Source organism: Cladophialophora immunda, assembly GCF_000835495.1.
Source record: "Cladophialophora immunda strain CBS 83496 unplaced genomic scaffold supercont1.3, whole genome shotgun sequence".
NCBI classification, from domain to species: domain Eukaryota; kingdom Fungi; phylum Ascomycota; class Eurotiomycetes; order Chaetothyriales; family Herpotrichiellaceae; genus Cladophialophora; species Cladophialophora immunda.
This window is the reverse complement of record NW_015622543.1, coordinates 1633433-1648511: the sequence shown is the minus strand read 5'-3', so window position 1 is coordinate 1648511 and position 15079 is coordinate 1633433. Positions and strand designations below refer to the sequence as shown.

The window sequence follows — 15079 nt, the reverse complement described above, 5'->3', positions numbered from 1 at the left end:
GTTCCACATCATCCTTCTCGCACGAAACTATGTCACCACCTGTCCGATTGTTCCCCTTGAGTCGAAGGCGTAGACCCATGTTTTCAGGGGCCTCTGAGAGAATGACTGACGCATCGGCTTCTTTAGTGATCTTCCGCAACTTGATAATCTTTCTCTGCAAACTAGCAAACGTATATTCCTGTCCTTTTCCATAATGCAGCGTCATGCGCACGCCAAAGATACCGACTAGCGAGTATGCTTGGTCTTCTGGTCGCTTCGTGACACGATTTGCGGCCCACGCCAGCGGGGTGTCAACGTCGAAATCTGATAAGGCTCTTCCCCGAAGAGCTTGCTTGTCGATGCCTGTAATGTCACTGATCAGCTGTTCTAAGCTCTCCTTCTTGCCGATCAGCGAGCCTTCGACGGAGAAAAATTGAACAGACACAGAAGCAATCAACTTCTGCAACGTCCAGCTTCGTGTGAACCATTGGCTTAACCCAAACGCTTCTCTCCAGTGAGGCCCAATATTGCTCTCACCGACGTCCCGGGCCGGAGACGTAGTCGACACATCCGACAGGTACACATAATGCATTGCCGACTTTTTATACCAGTCAAACATTGAGTTGATGGCTTCTTGTAGATCAACCATGTTTGTTCTTTCTATACAGCACGTGTCGACTCATATAAAGTCAAGGCCATCTCTTCGAGCTTGTCGTGCGCAAAAGCTGATTTTCCCATAGCCAGGCTTGCTCTTACCGATGTTCTCTAGTAGATCTCGAAATGTAGGCTCATCGCTTTCGTCGGCACACCAGGTATGAGATAGCGCCGCGTAGCGTGGTACATTGTCACCATATCGGGTAACTAGACGCAGGTTTGTAAGGTCGGTACAGTCGATGAGGTGCATCGCGTCGTTGGAGTGTCGTTTGACAGAGGCGATGGATTGATGGACAACAAGGCTTGCCGAATCTAACCAGTAATCTTCCAACGGGCGTGGCAGTGTCGGAGTTCAAGGTCAACAGACCTTCGTCGATTGAGCTGGGGAGACTCAGCTAGGTGGCAGCAGGCACCACCAAGGATGATGCGAGCACGTCGCGGCGCAGTATTGACAACCATCTTGCCTTGATTGCCGTGAATTTTTCACTCGCACGCTCACAGCCACGTAGGCTCAGCTCGATCATTATTGTGCTTGTTCGGCGAAATCATCGGATTAACAATGGTCCGTCTACGCCTGTGCCGAGTGTTGAGGCTCGTTTCAAATGACGTAACAAGGACGCGTCTTTCAATGGTGAAGAATGTAGCTTAATGGCTTTCCTACCAACGAATATACATTACCTGGGATTATTCATCGATCCTTTGAATCAAACCTCCATCTCTAGGGAATTTTTATTTGTACTTGGCACACCCGCGTGAGGCAACAGAAGTACATCCAGCCAAAGGTATGATATGATTACAAGCATCGCCACATGGACATAGACAAATACTGCACACAATGATCATGCAGCCTTCTGAGCCGCCGACATCTGCTTCAGGAACTCGTCCCAGTCTCCCACTTTGACCTCCCACTGCCAGTTGGGCTTGTCCTCCTGGGACAAATCGAAGAGAGCTCGCGCGATGTTGTTCGGGTTGATGACAGGGTCTTCCTCTCGAACGAGCCCGCCGATGTTGACGCCGGCGACATGGACCCCTCTCGCTTCCACCATCTGCTTCAGGCTCAGCATCAGGTTATACTGTGCGGCCTTCTGCATGGAGAGTGATGCAAAGTTTGCCAGCGGACGATCCCACAGGCCGCTGTTGGTGAACAGGAACGATGGATGGGTCCCTGGTTGCTCGGCCGCGGCGGTCAAATGTGGCAACGCCCATGACGCTGCTACGAAAAGGCCAAGGTTCATGCTCTGTGTGCCGAAAACAGTTAGCGAACAACAACCAACAAAGTCTCGGTAAAGGCGACGCCTCTAAAATATTGTACGGGTGTCTCTGCTCTCACCTTGAAGTCCTCCAGCAGGAAGTCCGGACTGGTCCCACCGATCCTCGAGGGCGCGACTCTTGCTGCGTTGAAATATACCACTTCCGGCGGTCCCAATTCTGTACCGACTTTGCCCAGCGCTAATGCCAGGGCGTTGTGGTCTCCAACATCAACGGGATAAGCTTTGACCTTGACACGGGGATTTGCTGCTTGTACTCTAGCAGCTTCTTGACCAAGTCGTTCAACGTTTCGAGAGAGCAATGCGACGTCGAAGCCCATGGACGCGAAAAGCGCCCCCGTCGAAGCTCCTATGCCAGGTCCACTTCCCAAGATGACGATGAGTTTGTTGCCCGACATGGCTTTTTGATGGTTATTACGCGGTCGATGGCTGCAAATCCTATACTAGGAGGCCACAGAGGTGGTTTGTGAAAGACCGGAAGTCCAAGGCAAGGATTCCCAACAGAGGTATATAGGTGAGCTTAAAGTTTATCCTATACCCCTGGCCGGAGTGGTGTGATTCCAAAAACGAGATCGAGATGGGGAATCGCAAACTTCATTCTTGCCGTGGGAAGAGCTTGAATGGGGTGTTTTAATATCTTGTCAACCCATTCCTAGCCCCCAAGTCGCCTCTTTCCGGGTGATCCTAGTTTGTATTAACCCACTGAAAATGCCCAGCGGGAGCGAAGCCTGCGTGAGCAGAAAGACAGGACGGTCGCCACTGTCTGTGCACTCGCATTCATTAAAATGCATGGCTGACAAGCTCCCTAATCACCTGAGGGGGCCTAGCGCGGCTTGGACGATAACTCGTAGTCCTCAGATTCCGCCCCCTAGGCACAGTATCTCAGCCGCGCTGTTGCAACCCATGGGTTCAAGGTTCCATTTGGAGCCTACCCTATAACCCTCAATGGAGGCAACATCTAGGACCCCCAAGGGCGTACGGCGTGCCTGAACTTTACCCTCTGCGGCAAGTATTATACTTGCAGACTTTCGGTGCGTAAACGGAAAAGTCACCAGCAAGTTGGGGAAACCCAAAGCGGCCAAATTCCTGAATGTGGCCCGCAGCGAGATGACGGCGGATGACGAGGGAAGCATGCCTAGGTAGCTAGTTCACTGTTGCGTAAGAATCCCATGGCTGACTAAGTGGTGATATCCTATGGAAAGATCTTGAGCTTGTTCATCCATCTGGGTCGAAGCACCTCCGCGGACAATGGGCTTTTTGCGTACCAAGTCAGGATGTGATAGGTGAGAGGAGCATGAAGTGTTGGCAATTTCGTTTTCACCTGGACACAAAGAAATAGACAGGTAGATTAACTAGGTACCGATTTCTAGCTGCAAACACACGAGGCAATCTGTGTCGTCGACCCTCCGAACCCGTTCATAGAGTTCGACGTTCTCGCGGAAGACGGCGTGAGCATTTGCTGCAACTTCTCTGCACCATCAATCTCCAGGTACTCAGCCAGATGGGGTTGATCTCGAAAATCCCGTTGGGCCCAGTCAAAGCATCCGAGACCTGCTCGGTTCTGACACCCTGCTGCCTCCCAGAAAGCGCAACGGACCACATTCGATTCCGACGAAGACTCTCAGGAACACTTGGTGGGCTCGATTCATGTCGTGGAAATCCCTTCAGCATTTTAGCCCAGGAAACCCGAATAGAAACGGCCTTTGACTGCATGAGCAGTCCTCAGCGCAGCTTGCGCGCGAAAGAAGGACGTTCAGTAAGTCCCTCGACCCATCCGAGAAGATCGTCGCGTTGACCCTTCCTATGTCATCCGACAAGTTAGCTGACCGCAGACATCTCCATCTTGCATAACATGTGGACTTACCGACTGTGCATATCGTCCCCTCTCGGCTGCCAATGCATTGTATCGTCGCTCCAGCTTCCTCTTCTTCTCCTCGAGATTCCTATTGTCGTTTGCCAATATACTGGTCTGGCGCTTAAGATCGCAGATTTCATGCCTGAGTTGAACCACGTACTGCATTATCATCGTATCGACCTGTTTTTCTAGCGCGGTGCTCGCCTCCGTGGGTACGACATGGCCAGTTGTGTTCCCTTTTGGGATGGCCTTCAATCTGGCAAGCTCTCCTGCCATTTTCCAATTTTGGCATTCGAGGAACTGGAGATGGGGACGAGTTTCGTTGTAATAATTCTCATTCTCTGCTCGCAACGTTGCAGAGAGTGCTCTTTCTTGTTCCAGCTCGCGTTGCAATCTCCTTTCCTTCTCCGTCGTGTCTGCCACATCTTGCTGTTTACTCCCCACAGCAGTCCGGCAAACATCCTCTGGCTGCTTGCAGAGGTCAGAAGTGGTTCTCTGTTGGCTCCTGTGCGATTTGTGTGAATGTCGAACGCTTGGCTCAGAGTGGTCTGCGAAATCCGAGTTCCATTGTGCGGTTTTTTGGTCATAAGATTGCTTGCCCGTTCTGGAAGACATTTTTGTCTGCACCTTTTAGGGTTGACCTCGATAAAGGTATTGCACGGTCCTGGGGGCTGGAGGGCCACTGATATCGATCAAGGCCTCGCTTCACAATAAAGCTTCGGCACAAATTCTGTTTGTTGTTCACATTACAGTACAATTGACAAGCCAGTGAACTGCAGAGTGCGATGTTAGAAAAGACAAGGCGCGCCCTCGAACGCCTTTAAATACTGCTCAACATGCCCCCCTTCTTAGGTGGGCAGAACCAGGGAAGCCATCGAAGACCAAGTGTGAACGCCGGGACGCTTCTTTGTCCCAACCATGCCCTGTAGAAGGCCGCTCTTGACAAGGGGAATAGAGGCCGCTGCGGCTCAAACAGCCCAATTGATCACGCGGATATGGACAAACGACAGATGCATAACAAAACATCATCGGGCATAAAGAAGACAGGGAGTGTGCACACCATCAGGCTACCCAGCCTGTCCCAACTGGCACAATCACCAGTCCCTGTCGCCACCTTCTACACCGCCTTCTGGACACTCATTCCTATCAGGTCGGGCTCGCAGCGAGGTTCGTGGGCAGAAACGAATCATGTCCTGCTCGAACAGCGCATGCAAAGGTCTAGACCTTGGTTGCTGACACGGGAAGAGGAGCCAGACATCAAAGGGCTGTCGTTTTCCGTCGACGTGTTAGGCTTCATGAGAAGGGTTGCATCTGGCAGCACATGATTCTTGGTGTTTGCAAAGGAGCCTCAGACGCGTCATGGACCGTGCATGATGCACCACTCCCGGATTGGACTTTCGTGTTTCTCTGAGTAGGGCTAAGATATCCTGGAAGCAAAGGCGCAAGTGCTGCTCAGGTCGATTGGTGATTGCATGTTCCACGTATCTTCAAACTTCGTCAACGTGCAGCTGACACAATGCAAGCCTGCCTGAACTGGGAAGCACATTGCAGATCAAAATGATAGATTCCAGCTTCGTTATTGGAGAGTAGGCAAAGAGAAAGGGAGAAAAGGCAGCTGATGTCCATTGAACCCCTTGAGTTCATGGAAGAGGAACTGTTCGTGGAAGAGCGAGAGACTTTGATAGGCTTCTACCTAGGTATCAAGAACCCACAGGCTGAGGCGGTGAATGTTCTCGCTTGGGTCATCTGGCAGTGCCACCTTTGGCCGTTGTAGGCTTGTAATGCTGTTGATAGTGACAGGAGAGGCAGAAGGGTGGTGGTGAGCGGTAGGAAGAGACTGCGACCTTCCCATTCAATCCCCGACGATTTGCCTGCGCCCTGGTGGCCATGGCATGGTCTGGTGCCCCTCATTTAGTGCCTCTCAATACCCCACGTTTTTAGCCACTGCGCTCATGGAATTCGTGGGGTCTCCGCAGAAACGAACCGCCGAGCCACCTGCGCCGGGAAGGCCACCTGTCGAACCCTTTCGTCCTCCTTCGCCCTTCCCTTCACTCAGTCACCGCAGCCCAGCCATCACACCACCACAACCTCCACACAAGGCCTTCGAAATTCTTCAATCACTCCAACAAACAACCTACAAAACATCCTCTGGCTACTTTAGGCACATCTCCCTTCTCTATTTCCTCTCCCAAACACATACCCACCCACAGCCGGCAAGATGAGTGCGATTCAGGACACCGAGGCCAACGAGCCCATCCAGGTCCTCTTCACCATGCACGATGGCATGGACCTACTCGACTTTGCGGGCCCGCTTGAAGTTCTCACTCACGCACAATACAACGCCAGCGACCCAGGTAGATACTCTCCCCCTTCCCGGGCCCCGCATCACGCGACCGCCTTTCCACACCAGACCAAGCTGACACGCGAGCCACCGCAGAAACCAAAGCCTTCGATGTCACCTTCGCCGCCGCGCAGGAACACGTCCTGACCGCCCAAGGCGTCACCTTGACTGCCCACATCTCCTTCAAGGAAGCGCACAAGCGCCTCCGGGAGTTCGACGTCCTCGTCGTCCCCGGCGGCAAGGAGAAATGCATGCAGGTGCTCAAGGACAAGGCCGAGCCTACCCAGATCATCAAGGCCTTCGCCGAAGCCCAGACCGCCGACCCGGCGAGGGAGCGGACCGTGCTGGCCGTGGACACGGCGGCGCTCTTCTTGGCCAGCCAGGGACTCCTGCAGGGGCTCGCGGGCACCACACACCCGGACTTCTACATCAAGCTGGAGAAGGAGTGCCAGGACGCCGCGGCGCGCGAGATGGGCGAGCGCACCGACGTCATGGAGGAGCGCTACGTGGTCAACAACGCGCGCTTCGACCTGGGCGAGAACCTGGACGAGAACCCCTACGTGTTCAAGAAGAACCGCAAGGGCAGCACCGCGCGCAAGGGCTCCCTGGCCCGGCGCGAGAGCAACCTGAAACACGAGAACCTGGTGCGCCGCCAGAGCATGAAGCTGGGCGGCATGCGTGTCATCACCAGCGGCGGCACGGTCAGCGGCATCGACGCGAGCCTGTACCTCGTCAGTGCCCTGGTGAGCCACGAGACTGCCCAGGAGGTCGCCAGGGTCATGGGATACGACTGGGTCAAGGGCGTCGTCGTGGACGCTATCGATGTCTAGATGTTTCCTAGACGGGACATAGACTGTTGACTAGAAGGATTAAACGAATGCGGTCTCTACGGATGCGTGAGGTTGCACTGACTCAAGATGTGGGTGGGCGGACCTTGAGAGAACCATAGCAGCCTATGGATCAAAGAAGGCCAAGGGCAAGAATGTAACGATGAAAAAGAGTAAATGTACTGATGCTAGGACGGGAAATCAATCTTTTCGACACAATGGGATTTGCTGTATGGCACGACAGACCCCTGACTTTCCTCCCAGATTGAATACGGGGCTGGAGAAAGAAACCCCAACACAACATGGATCCTTCTCGACCACTCCACTCATCCAAACTATTGCCTTGCCTGTCTCTGCAGACTTCAATGAAGGAAGAAGAATACTGTTTCGTCATCTCAAATCCAGCGAGCCTGGTATCTCTGCTCAACCGCCCAAATATACTTCATGGCGAACTCAAGGTTGGTCGCCGCTATCTACAATCACACAGCCTGGCACTCCTTTCTCTTTCATCTCATTGATCTCGTTAACACATGTCAATTCTGAACAAATTCAACAGTTTATCTCAGATTCCAATCTATTGCTAAGCGCCACGTCGATTACCCGTGGACATCAGCGTGATTTTCTTCTTCTTTCCTTTTTTCGAGGAAGGGCCTCCACCACCAGAGCGTGAGCCACCATTGTTCAAAGACGCCTCAACCATGGCCACTGCGTCGCCCTCGTCAAGTAAATCTTGCTCCCACCCTTGGAGCCAGCCGTCGTCGGCTTGTGCACTCAGAGGTTCAGGGGCCGCGAGCAATGGCGGGGAGGTTGGAGCCACCGCCGTTGTACCCCAGACGGTTCGAGGCGCGTCAGGACTAGTGCCTGGTGTGGCCAACGTCGCAAACGCAGATTGAGCCCGGGCATTACCCCAAGGCGGTGTTGTAGCTAGACCAGACTCGCCTGGCGATGAGCTCGCATGAGTTGCCCGGTCCACCAATGGTTGGAAATCAGATTCAGTAAAACTCTTGGGCACAGAACTTGGCCTGCGCGGACGTCGGGCGGCAGCCCATCTCTTGTCGTCCTCTTCCTTTTCGGCTCGGATTCTATCTCTCTCTTCCCTTGCCTCTTTTTCCAGGTTCCTCTTTCGTCGCTTGCTGATGTCATCCTGGAACTGCTCTAGAACAATTGGGCTGATGACATCTGTCCAGTCACATTCCAAGAATGTCACCTCGCAGCCATATGGCAAATGAGCCATGTATTTGGCTCTTTTGCGAAGGTCATCGTCTATGATGTGCCCTGTAGATATGTGCTCTACCCGTGGAAGGATGGTTGAAGGAAATGCGGAAAAGTCGCCAAAAGCAGCCTTCAGAATCCGAATGTCTAGTGGTGAAAGGAAGAAGTTGGGTAATGCATGGTAGAAATAGAACGGGTGCGACGGCGGTCGATGAGGTCCGTGAGCATGTCTCGAGGGAACTGAAGCAGGCTTCGTCGTAGAGGCGCTTTGAGCAAGAGTCAATGACTTGACAGCTGAAGACAGGTCAGAAACCTCCTGTTCGGGCGAATCCCACGACTCCGGGATCTCTGGTTGCTTTGTGGGAGAGTTTGGCGCTGCCACAGGAGGATTGCCCAAGCCGGACAGCTTCTGTTTGGCATCTTCGATGGCCAGGACGGCTTTCCGGGTCCAAGTGTTATCATCACCGAACATCAATTCGTCCTCCTTTTCTTGAGTATCGAGGTCCGCAATCTCCTGGTCATACTGAGCTTTCATATATTCTTCACCACCTTTCATAAAACGAGCGTATTCCATCATTCCAGCCACATGAAACCAGGGAATGTCCTCAGACCGGCCGCTGCCCTCAGCAGTATCCCTGGGCAACGCCAGCGTTGTACCGGGCTCACGCCTCAGCAGCCTGAGCAGGATGTCACCACCTTCTCTCAGCATGCTGACGTCGTTGCCCTGGATCCACCTGACGGGTCTTGCATCAGATATGTAAATGCTATCCTCGCAAATCGGGCATTTCTTCCACCTCGGCCGCTTTTCGGGAACGGGATTCGACTCGTCCGTGGAATGCATATAGCGGATGAGGCAGGGTAGACAGAAGATGTGACCGCACTTAGCCATGCGTGGAGCGACTGGAGTGGATAGACAGATTGGGCAGCTGGCATCTTGAGTCTCGGCGGAAGCCAGCACTTGCAAGACGGCATCCCAACTGACATGGACATCTGCGTCGACTGTCTGAGCGTGGTATTCTCGGTCAGGGCGGACGACGAAACGATAGTTGGCGTGAACATAGCGGGCTTTGTCGATAGCATGATAGCCCGAACCAAGCCCCCAAGTAGGATTGCGTCTCTGGTGTCGATGATTGAAGTGATGCTGATAATGGTGCTGAGGGCGGGGAGGCAGGGAAAAGTTCATAAGGTGGGTGATCGAGGTTTGACCCTTGCGCGAGTTGATGGACCTCATAGCTTGAGTCTCATGCAGGACATCCTCATCAACGAGACGAGGCTTCCTCTGTTGCTTGTGCTGCTTCTTCAAAGGTTGGTTCCCACGCGCCTGCGGAGTCTGACGCGTTGCAACGGCTGCGCCAGAACTCCCGGAGCTGTTAGAGCGTTTGGAAAAGGAATTATCGGGGGGAGCGAGCGAGAAACTGGAAGAGTTCGAGGACAGAGGGAGTTTGCTTGTGGGCGGAATGGAGGTGGCGCTGGATGACATCGCTGCTGTTGCTGAACTGTCTCCTCAAGCCAGCAGTGAAGCAGACTAGAGTCCTCGACGGCCAAAGGAAGATGAACGACTGCACGACAATAGAAGGGGGGGGTGATAAACGGATGCAATTGAATGGGACTACAATCACCCCCAGTGAAGGGGTGGTGGTAGTTGAATGAGGTTGAAACAATCGACGACAGCGCAGGGTGGAAGACTATGGCGATGGCAAGTCATGGCGGGGGACTGCACCACGATCATGACTCTGGCACCAGTCACAGCCAGTAATTAGTGGTGGTGACTCCCGGCCACCGTCTCGCTGGAAAGGGCACCAGAGGCACCAGAGGCACCAGAGGCACCTGAGGGGGCCCAGCAGGCTTACCTAATGGCCAGGCGAGAGAATTGGAGAAGGGGGCGAATAGCGAATAGCGAATAGCCGGCCTGGCAGTGGTTCGTGGTTAGCGCCCACCGGCCGACTGCGAAATCCGCCGAAGTTGATTGCCAGTGAACTGCGCATCACAGAAAGATTCCAACTTGGACCTCTTCTCCCATAATTTGCTTGATCATCGCACGAGGAATCTCCATCCTCACCTCTCTACTCCTGCTCGCTTCCTGCCGGTGAGCCAGCTGTGGCCGTGTCGCCCTGTTCTGTCTGGGAGCAGTCGCCTCGATTGACCTCGACCGACCGCGCTTTCCCTCGCCTTCCTTCATCTTCCCCTGGGCGCAGGAGCCCTGGCAGCATCGCATCACCGTCAACTCCAACTGTCTGTCGTCTCTGCGCCCTCTCTGAATCATGGAGCAGCAGAGATCGTTGGTTTAGGAGACCGCAGATCGGAGAGAAAAGAGACGCGCTTCGTCCCACTGTTTGACATCATGTCCTGGCGAAGAAGGTCCTGAACGCGACTTGATTAAAACGATGCAACAAAATCACCATCCCTATGGGCAACATCCCATGCCCATGCAGCCTCCCCAGAGGCGCCACGATGTGCCCTACGCGAACATGCCGCCTCCCATGAGGCCGCATCCGCAATATCAGCCATTTTATCAACAGCATATGGCCCCAATGATGCCCCAATACCCTCAGCACTACCCGCCCAACTGGTATGGATATCAACAACCCCACATGCATCCTATGCATGGCAGACCGCCATATTATGCTCAGCTCCCTGTGCCGCCGCCCCAGTATCCTCCTGCTGCTCCTCCTCCCCATCACGGGCCTCTGGTTGTATCCTCCCAGCCGCACGTGCAGCCTGCGCCGCGACACCCTCAAGGCCCAGCATCTGTGCCGCCGCAGCCAACCTCGACTGCCCCTTCCATTGCCTCAAACCCGGTTCAAACACCACCTTCTCCTCCGCTCAGTACCTCAAGCACAGTGAATACAAGAAAAGATAACATCTCCCCAGCGATCTCTCCTGCGCCCCAACGGGTCCAGAGCCCGTCCGCCGATACTCCCAGGGATCCCTTTTATCCCCCAGTCCCTTGGTTATCTGTTGAGGACGAGGCCTTCCCACCGCGTGCTCCTCGACAGAGACGGCGGATTCCTCGCTCCCTCCTTGCCGCGGAACCGGTGGTCTACCCCTTGGTAGAGCCCACCCCCCCGGAACCAGCTGCTCCAGCAACCACTGAAGAAGAGCCGGCACAAGAGCAATTGGAGGCTGTGCCACAAGAGGAGGATGAGCCCGCAGATGTCTCCGCTGATCAGCCTGTCACACAAGCATCAACACCCTTGCCATCCGATGCTCCATCAGATGTCGCTTCTACCCAGCCAACAACCCCTTCTTCTGCCGTTCCGGGGCCCCTATCAAAGTCCCAGCAGACTCCGACTCAACCAAAAGTTCGACCCGTTGGTCCCATCCTCCCAGCCGTTCCAGTCCTGCCGTCTAGCCCGACCGCAGCGCGCTCTAGCCACCGTGATTCGGTCGTTTCGACACAGTCAAAGTCGTCCGAAGCGGCACAACCGTCTATAGAGATAAAGGAGCCTGAAGTCATTTCGTCAGAGGCGTCAGAGATGAAGGCAATTTCTGAAGCTGCCGCTCCCACTGTTTCGCCTCCGGCTGCTCCAAAATCTTGGGCCAACCTTTTCAAGTCAAATGATGTGCGGAGTGGCCCGTTCACGGCTTTGGATTCCAAGGCAGCCTCGACCATCTCTGGAACCGCAAAGAGTGAGACCCTATCCGATGTGCTGAACGACATGAACTCGATCACTGAAGCACCAGCTAAGATCTCTTTCCTGAAACCGCGTGGTCTTGTCAATACCGGCAATATGTGCTACATGAATTCTGTGTTGCAAGTCCTCGTTTTCTGCTTGCCGTTCTATGATTTCATAGCAAAATTGGCTGACAGAGCTCCACATACATTCAAGAGCGACACTCCCTTGATCGACGCAATTATAATGTTTGTACGAGAATACCCCATCATCTGCTCTGCAAACTCTGTGGATCAGCTCCGCCTACGCTTGAAACCAGATGATTATGAAAACTATGGCGACTCTTTCATTCCAGAGTACGTTTATGCTGCAATAAAAGATCTGCCTCGTTTTCGAGAAATGAGGAGGGGCCATCAACAGGACGCTCAAGAGTTCCTTGGCTTTTTGCTGGAAGAATTGCATGAAGAGTGTGCTCGCGCCATGAGATCTACTACAGCTTCAAGCTCCGGCCGAACGACGCCTGTTGGCAGCGTTTCCAATGCCTCCGAGCACGCTGATGCCGAGAATGGCTGGATGGAAGTAGGCCACAAGCAGAAGCCTGCAGTCACCCGATCCTCCGGAATGGTTGCGGCAGAGTCTCCTGTGACCAACATCTTTGGTGGCAAACTTCGATCCGAACTAAAGGTTTCCGGGAACAAGCTGTCCGTCACTTTGGAGCCATACTCACCCCTACAGCTTGATATCGGTTCTCCTCAAGTAAACAACATCATTGACGCTTTGAAAGGACTCACGAGACCCGAAAGCATGCAAGGCGATTTTTACACTCCGAGAGGAGTAAGAGCCACTGCGACAAAACAAGTCTTCATTGAAACTCTACCTCCGGTCCTGATCCTACATCTCAAACGATTCCATTATGACAACACCACGAAACGTGCGGAGAAGATCTGGAAAAGAGTCGGCTACCCCTTGGAACTCGAAATTCCCAAGGAGGTGTTCCCCCTGCAAGTACGGAACAAGTACACGGCTCACGGCGGCCTACCAAAGTACCGCCTTACAGGTGTCATCTACCATCATGGCAAGAATGCCAACGGCGGCCACTACACTGTTGACATCCGCCGCCAAGATGGCCGCGAATGGATCCGCATGGACGACACATTACTGCGCCGTATCAGGTCCGAAGAAGTTGCAGAGGGCGGCAGCGAGGAAGATCCGAAGGTCCTTGCAGCAGCGCTCGAACGCCACACAGCTGGCGGTAATCGATTCGAGCAATTTGACCAAGACGCCGACGAGGATGTCACTTCGGACAAAACGTGGAGCCAAGTCAATGGACATTCGAGATCTAAATCGACAATGAGCGCTGTGGTAAACGGAACTTCCACGCCGAAAGACTCATCCGGGAAACAGACGCCAAACCCCAAGTACGCCGTCAAGGACAACAAGGTTGCCTATCTATTGTTCTACCAGCGGATATCCAATTAAAGCTCGGAAAAACCTGTGCATGAAGTGCATGATGTCGTCTTCGCCATACTCCTTTTGTCAACCGAACTGGCCGTCGATCACGATTATATCATGCCTTCTAGACGATGACGAGTCTTCCCGTCATATTTCGCGATCGTTCTTGAAATCATTGCAGCGCCTTCTTTGTAGATAAAAGCGAGCATTCATCGATAGGAGGAGGAAGATACAAAAGTCAAGCGGCAAAAGTTCACAAGCCACTAATGTCAAAAGCGATGTGCCATGCATGGCGGTGAACGGAACCAGTGACCATAAAAGCGGCCCTAGTTAATGGAATCGAGTGCAGACTATCATTCATATCACCTCTTCGCCTTTCTCCATACCGAGACCTCGAAGATTCTTGGGAGCAACCAATTGACCTACACAGAGATTTACGTCCCCAGCTCGGTTATGATGCTCCAACGTTAGCCCTGGATGGAATGCGCCTGTATCAGTCATGTCATTGGGATGGACGAGGTGAGGGAATTTCTGAAGGAATGTGGGAAACCGACTGCTGGAGGCCCGGCTGGCAGAGGGCACTTTCATTGTGCATTGTGCAGCGAAGGAAGGGCTGGAGACAAGGAGTGAAAGTTGTGACCCGGGAAGCGGACATTGGACTTCGCGATTGTATCCATGATTGTTCTTACTGGTTAGTTAGTGCCTCATCCCGGACCGAGGGTTACGGGGCAGTGCTTGGATGTGTCGAGGCGAGGGCTGAGGCTTTGATCGCGGCTGACAGGATGTTGGTCTTGGTCAATACTTGCCCAGCCTCGATAACGCGATGTCATTAGGCTGCTTGCCGCCTTGTGTGGACGGATGGTGGCAACTCCTCAAGTACTGGGGGAGTATCAATACAGTTTACCTTTCTACCCCTGGTTGCTTCTTGTCTTCGTCGTGTTGTGAGAATTCTGCATTCCGGCCAATTGCTACCCAGACGACCACTAACCACTATAGGGCTGATGAGGGGACCATTGTAAGAGGGAAAGCAGCAGTAGTAGTAGTAGCAGCAGCAGCAGCAGCGCCTTGATTCGGCAAAGGCACTGCGCAGCGATAAGCACATGGGCAGAGAGAAAAGAAACGTAGTTCCTTTTTGGGAGGTGGATGGATTTTCATTTTCAAGCGACGTTTCTCCCAAATGCGTATCCGAAATAATAGACAAAATACACAGCCCAGGCCGAGGCCAGAAACATGCTCTCCGCCCGGTTCCCCGTCGACGAGAACCGCCATGCATCCATGATCAACGCCTTGTACGCGGACGAGGGATCCCTCTTTGCTGCCGGGGAGGGATCGGTCCGGTGGGATTCTGGGGATTCTTCCTTGGAAAGGGGCTGCTCGTCCGTGTGGTCATTACTTGAATGGGTATCATGTCTTGATTTTTTGTTTTCTTTTGCCTTTTCGCTCTCGATGTCGGCTTCGGTTTCGGTTTCGGTTTCGGTTTCTTTGTCAGCGTTGTGGTCTTGGGCATCGACTCCCGCTTCGGTATCGACTTTTGGCTCCGCTGCTCCTTGACCGCCCGCTTCTACCTCCCCCTCTCCTTCCCCCCCTCCTCCGGGTTCTTCGGGTCGTTTGTCTGGGGGACTTGTTGGCGGCTCTGGTGGTCGGGGTGGCGGATTTGGCAACGGGCTTCTTTTGTTTGCGTGGTTCTCGCTCAGCTTAAGCTCTCTTCTCTCTTTCCTTTTTTTGGTTGGGGCTTTGGTTTTTTTGCTTCGATGTTCTTGCGGACAAGAAGACCAGGTTTGGAGGGCCACCGGCGCTAGCCAGAAAGTAGCGGCAGGAAGCCTCCCCATACCCGATCCCCCTTTTCCCGCCCAAATGAACTTGTGGTACACGAACGG

The 15079-nt window shown here is 53.6% G+C and overlaps 6 protein-coding genes across 6 annotated transcripts; 2 read left to right on the top strand and 4 right to left on the bottom strand.

The window, feature by feature from the left end:
• Positions 1 to 1315: 1315 nt before the first annotated feature.
• Positions 1316 to 2399, bottom strand: PV07_05091 (uncharacterized protein). Its single transcript, XM_016391963.1, has 2 exons — positions 1964 to 2399; positions 1316 to 1871 (listed from the first exon to the last, which is right to left on the bottom strand). The coding sequence occupies exons 1-2, from the start codon at positions 2297 to 2299 to the stop codon at positions 1473 to 1475; spliced, it is 735 nt and encodes a 244-aa protein (XP_016249482.1). The 5' UTR covers positions 2300 to 2399; the 3' UTR covers positions 1316 to 1472.
• A 1255-nt stretch (positions 2400 to 3654) lies between these two features.
• PV07_05090 (uncharacterized protein) lies at positions 3655 to 4371 on the bottom strand (the record flags this gene model as incomplete). Its single annotated transcript, XM_016391962.1, has 2 exons — positions 3655 to 3702; positions 3766 to 4371. The coding sequence occupies 2 exons, from the start codon at positions 4369 to 4371 to the stop codon at positions 3655 to 3657; spliced, it is 654 nt and encodes a 217-aa protein (XP_016249481.1).
• A 1431-nt stretch (positions 4372 to 5802) lies between these two features.
• PV07_05089 (uncharacterized protein) lies at positions 5803 to 7466 on the top strand. Its single transcript, XM_016391961.1, has 2 exons — positions 5803 to 6110; positions 6194 to 7466. The coding sequence occupies exons 1-2, from the start codon at positions 5975 to 5977 to the stop codon at positions 6925 to 6927; spliced, it is 870 nt and encodes a 289-aa protein (XP_016249480.1). The 5' UTR covers positions 5803 to 5974; the 3' UTR covers positions 6928 to 7466.
• Positions 7112 to 9844, bottom strand: PV07_05088 (uncharacterized protein). Its single transcript, XM_016391960.1, has one exon. It carries the CDS (start codon positions 9614 to 9616, stop codon positions 7505 to 7507), a length of 2112 nt encoding a protein of 703 aa, XP_016249479.1. The 5' UTR covers positions 9617 to 9844; the 3' UTR covers positions 7112 to 7504.
• Positions 9845 to 10133: 289 nt separating this feature from the next.
• Positions 10134 to 14113, top strand: PV07_05087 (uncharacterized protein). The gene has a single exon (XM_016391959.1). The coding sequence runs from the start codon at positions 10521 to 10523 to the stop codon at positions 13227 to 13229; it is 2709 nt and encodes a 902-aa protein (XP_016249478.1). The 5' UTR covers positions 10134 to 10520; the 3' UTR covers positions 13230 to 14113.
• A 246-nt stretch (positions 14114 to 14359) lies between these two features.
• On the bottom strand, positions 14360 to 15031 carry PV07_05086 (uncharacterized protein; the record flags this gene model as incomplete). The annotated part of the gene is made up of 1 exon (XM_016391958.1): positions 14360 to 15031. One exon carries the CDS (start codon positions 15029 to 15031, stop codon positions 14360 to 14362), a length of 672 nt encoding a protein of 223 aa, XP_016249477.1.
• Positions 15032 to 15079: the final 48 nt, after the last annotated feature.